General features: G+C 59.7%; 1 protein-coding gene across 1 annotated transcript in view; it reads right to left on the minus strand.

Annotated features, from left to right (window-relative positions):
* Window positions 1-6,000, minus strand: part of LOC142905262 (calponin-1-like) — a 46,749-nt gene that overhangs the window by 23,105 nt on the left and 17,644 nt on the right. Inside the window, exons 4-5 of the mRNA XM_076058821.1 lie at window positions 5,145-5,211; window positions 1,144-1,281 (exon numbers count right to left, since the gene is read on the minus strand). Coding sequence (XP_075914936.1) covers window positions 1,144-1,281; window positions 5,145-5,211 — 205 coding nt within the window. The remainder of the gene's footprint in view (window positions 1-1,143; window positions 1,282-5,144; window positions 5,212-6,000) is intronic.

Genomic DNA, 6,000 nt, shown 5'->3' on the forward strand with positions numbered 1-6,000 from the left:
ACAGATGCACACACACAGACACACACAGACACACATACACAGATGCACACATAGACACAGCAGTGAGTGACCACTACCTCAGTCTTAACCTGCCTCACTCACTCACTCTCACCCATTCATCCCATCAACTCACCCAACGACCCTCTCACCCACCCACCCACTCACCCACCCACTTACCCACCCAGCCACTCATCCACCCACCCCACCAACTCACACACCCACCCAATCACCCACCCACTCACCCATCTCACCCACCCATCCACCCACTCACCCACTCACTCACTCACCCACCCACTCATTTACCCACCCAGCCACTCATCCACCCACCCCACCAACTCACACACCCACCCAATCACCCACCCACTCACCCATCTCACCCACCCATCCACCCACTCACCCACTCACTCACCCACCCACTCACTCACTCACCCACCCACTCATTTACCCACCCAGCCACTCATCCACCCACCCCACCAACTCACACACCCACCCAATCACCCACTCACTCACCCATCCCACCCACTCACCCATCCCACCCACCCACTCACTCACTCACCCACCCAGCCACTCACCCACTGACCCATGAACTCACCCACTCTTTCACCCATCAACCCACCCACCCAGTCACCCACCCACCGACCCACTTACCCACCCACCCACTCACTCACCCACCCATCAACCCACCCACTCATCCACTCAACCACCCACCCACCCGTCCGCCCATCCGCCCACTCACTCACTCACCCACCCGCCCACTCACTCACCCACCCGCCCACTCACTCACCCACTCACTCACCCACCCACCCACCCACCCGCCCACTCACCCACTCACTCACTCACCCACCCACCCACCCGCCTGCCCGCCCATCCGCCCACTCACTCACTCACCCCACCCACCCACCCACCCGCCTGCCCGCCCATCCGCCCACTCACTCACTCACCCACTCACTCACTCACCCACTCACTCACCCCACCCACCCACCCACCCACCCACCCACCCACCCCACCCACCCACCCACCCACCCGCCCATCCGCCCACTCACTCACTCACCCACTCACTCACTCACTCACCCACTCACCCACTCACCCACCCACCCACCCACCCGCCCGCTCACTCACCCACCCACCCGCCCGCCCACTCACCGTGTTTGCGAGTGCGAGCAGCGTGCTCTGCACCTGGGTCATGTTGCCACTCTCAAAGAGGTCGTTGGCTTCGAAGATGTCGTGAGGCCTCATGCCGTACTCCTGGATGGCGCGGATGAAGCTGCTCAAGTTCTCCAGCTGACGCACCCCACGGCCAGAATACACACACAGGGTGTGTGTGTGGGTGAGTGAGAGGGTGGGTGGGTTGATGGGTGAGTGGGTTGATGGGTGAGTGGGTGGGTGAGTGGGTGGGTGAGAGGGAGGGTGGGTCAGAGGGTGAGTGAGTGGGTGGGTGGGTGAGAGGGTGGGTGAGTGGGTGAGAGGGTGGGTGGGTGAGTGAGTGGGTGAGAGGGTGGGTCGGTGAGTGGGTGGGTGGGTCGGTGAGAGGGTGGGTGGGTGAGTGAGTGGGTGAGAGGGTAGGTGAGTGGGTGGGTGAGAGGGTGGGTGGGTCGGCGAGTGGGTGGGTGGGAGGGTAGGTGGGTGAGAGGGTGGGTGAGTGAGAGGGTGGGTGGGTCGGTGAGTGGGTGGGTGGGTGAGAGGGTAGGTGGGTGAGAGGGTGGGTGGGTGAGTGGGTGAGTGTGGGTGGATGGATGGGTATGTGGGTGGGTGAGTGGGTAACATTGTTGAAATTGTTACCATCATGACCATCACCCTCATATCGTCAATATCACCATCACCATAACCATCACCACCACCAAGATCATCATCATCGTCGTCACCATCATTATCACCACCATCACCACCAAACAAGACAACTACAAAGATCCCCGTGTAGCCTGTACCAGACTGTAGGGGCAAGTGCTGTTAGCGAGCACCTATGAAGGCCGGCACGGCACACGAGGGGGTGGGTGGCCGGCACCACGCCCGGCCGCCTTTGTCTCCCCAGTGGCGAAGTTCACTACACCACCACGGCTACACCAGCTACTCATTCGTGGCTGAGTTCACCCAGAACCGGTTCAGATAATCGTCACCGGCGGTGTTGGCCAGGGGCGGAGCCAGGATTTTCAGCCAAGGGGTGACATTTCAACAAATGTTAATTTCAAGAATGATTTAGAGAGTCAGGCTGTTGAGCCAGACGCCATCGGTTTCGATTTTTTATTTTTTCTCGGGGGTGACAATTGTCTACCCTGTCACCCCCCTGGCTCCACCCCTGGTGTCGGCCGTGAGCGGGAATCGAACCCGGGTCACAAGGTTCGTAGCGCAGCGTAGCGCTAGCCGCTACACTACCGCTCTCCACACACACACACACCCACTCACTCACTGCTCACCCACCCACCCACACACCCATACACCCACTCACCCGCTCACCCCCACACCCATACACCCACCCACACACCCATACACCTACTCACCCGCTCACCCACACACCCATACACCCACTCACACACCCATACACCCACTCACCCGCTCACCCACACACCCACTCACACACCCATACACCCATACACTCACACACCCAAACACCCACTCACACACCCATACACCCACTCACCCGCTCACCCACACACCCACTCACACACCCATACACCCACTTACCCGCTCACACACACACCCACTCACACACCCATACACCCACTCACCCGCCCACCCACACACACACCCATACCTAGACACACCCATATACCCACTCACCTGCTCACCCACGCCCCCACTCACACACTCATACACCCACTCACCTGCTCACCCACACACCCACTCACACACCCATACACCCACTCACCCGCTCACCCACACACCCACTCACACACCCATACCTTCACACACCCATATACTCACTCACCAGCTCACGCACCCATACACTCACACACCCATACACCCACTCACCTGCTCACCCACACCCCCACTCACACACCCATACACCCACTCACACACTCATACACCCACTCACCCGCTTACCCACACACCCACTCACACACCCATACACCCACTCACCCGCTCACCCACTCACACACCCATACACCTACTCACCCGCTCACCCACACACCCACTCACACACCTATATACCCACTCACCCGCTCACCCATACACCCACTCACACACCCATACACCCACTCACCCACTCACCCACACACACACTCACACACCCATACACCCACTTACCCACTCACACCCACTCACACACCCATACACCCACTCACCCGCCCACCCACACACCCACTCACACACCCATACCTTCACACACCCATATACCCACTCACCCGCTCACCCACTCACACACCCATACCTTCACACACCCATACACCCACTCACCCGCTCACCCACCCATACACTCACACACCCATACACCCACTCACCTGCTAACCCACACACCCACTCACACACCCATACACCCACTCATCCACTCACACACCCATACACTCACTCACACACCCATACACACCCACTCACCCGCCCACCCACACCCCCACTCACACACTCATATACCCACGCACCCGCCCACCCACACCCCCACTCACACACCCACTCACCCACACACCCACACACCCACACACCCACTCACACACCCATACACCCACTCACCCGCTCACCCACACACCCACTCACACACCCATACACCCACTCACCCACTCACACACCCATACACTCACACACCCATACATCCACTCACTTGCTCACCCACACCCCCACTCACAGACCCATACACCCACGCACCCGCCCACCCACTCCCCCACTCACACACCCATACACCCACTCACCCGCTCACCCACACACCGACTCACACACCCAAACACCCACTCACACACCCATACACTCACACACCCATACACCCACGTACCCGCCCACCCACACCCCCACTCACACACCCATACACCCACACACCCACTCACACACCCATACACCCACTCACCCACCCATACACCCACTCACCTACCCATACACCCACTTACCCGCTCACACACACACCCACTCACACACCTATATACCCACTCACCCGCTCACCCATACACCCACTCACACACCCATACACCCACTCACCCGCTCACCCACTCACACACCCATACACCTACTCACCCGCTCACCCACACACCCACTCACACACCTATATACCCACTCACCCGCTCACCCATACACCCACTCACACACCCATACACCCACTCACCCACTCACCCACACACACACTCACACACCCATACACCCACTTACCCACTCACACCCACTCACACACCCATACACCCACTCACCCGCCCACCCACACACCCACTCACACACCCATACCTTCACACACCCATATACCCACTCACCCGCTCACCCACTCACACACCCATACCTTCACACACCCATACACCCACTCACCCGCTCACCCACCCATACACTCACACACCCATACACCCACTCACCTGCTAACCCACACACCCACTCACACACCCATACACCCACTCATCCACTCACACACCCATACACTCACTCACACACCCATACACACCCACTCACCCGCCCACCCACACCCCCACTCACACACTCATATACCCACGCACCCGCCCACCCACACCCCCACTCACACACCCACTCACCCACACACCCACACACCCACACACCCACTCACACACCCATACACCCACTCACCCGCTCACCCACACACCCACTCACACACCCATACACTCACACACCCATACATCCACTCACTTGCTCACCCACACCCCCACTCACAGACCCATACACCCACGCACCCGCCCACCCACTCCCCCACTCACACACCCATACACCCACTCACCCGCTCACCCACACACCGACTCACACACCCAAACACCCACTCACACACCTATACACTCACACACCCATACACCCACGTACCCGCCCACCCACACCCCCACTCACACACCCATACACCCACACACCCACTCACACACCCATACACCCACTCACCCACCCATACACCCACTCACCTACCCATACACCCACTTACCCGCTCACACACACACCCACTCACACACCCACCGACCCACCAACCCACCCACCCACCCACCCCTCCCCTCCCCTCCCACCCCGCATGACCACCCAACCTGGTGCCAGTTGACTTTAGAATGGTTCACTTTCTTCACAGAGCCTGGCTGCAGGCAGTTGATCAGCCTGTGGATGACACACGGAACGACTCAGTGACCCACCCACCCACTCACTCACTCGCCCAACCACCCACCGACCCACCCACCCATTCACCCACTGACCAACTCACCCACCCACCCACCCACTCACTCGCCCAACCACCCACCCACCGACCCACCCACCCATTCACCCACTGACCAACCCACCCACCCACTCACTCGCCCAACCACCCACCCACCGACCCACCCACCCATTCACCCACTGACCAACTCATCCACCCACTCACTCACTCGCCCAACCACCCACCGACCCACCCACCCATTCACCCACTGACCAACTCACCCACCCACCCACTCACTCGCCCAACCACCCACCCACCCATTCACCCACTGACCAACTCACCCACCCACCCACTCACTCGCCCAACCACCCACCCACCCGCCCGTGGCAGAGAGAGCGAGTGAGTGGCTGAGTGAGTTGGTGAGTAAGCGAGGGTAGTGGCTGAGTGAGTGAGTCGCTGAGTGAGTGAGTAGCTGAGTGAGTGAGTCGCTGAGTGAGTGAGTGGCTGAGTGAGTGAGTCACTGAGTGAGTGAGTCGCTGAGTGAGTGAATGGCTGAGTGAGTGAGTGGCTGAGTGAGTGAATGACTGAGTGAGTGAGTCGCTGAGTGAGTGAGTGGCTGAGTGAGTGAGTCGCTGAGTGAGTGAGTGGCTGAGTGAGTGAATGGCTGAGTGAGTGAGTGGCTGAGTGAGTGAATGGCTGAGTGAGTGAGTCGCTGAGTGAGTGAGTGGCTGAGTGAGTGAATAGCTGAGTTAGTG

This window comes from Petromyzon marinus, assembly GCF_048934315.1.
Source record: "Petromyzon marinus isolate PM22_M1 ecotype Great Lakes invasive population chromosome 78 unlocalized genomic scaffold, UKy_Petmar_22M1.pri1.0 chr78_unloc.2, whole genome shotgun sequence".
Lineage (NCBI taxonomy): Eukaryota > Metazoa > Chordata > Hyperoartia > Petromyzontiformes > Petromyzontidae > Petromyzon > Petromyzon marinus.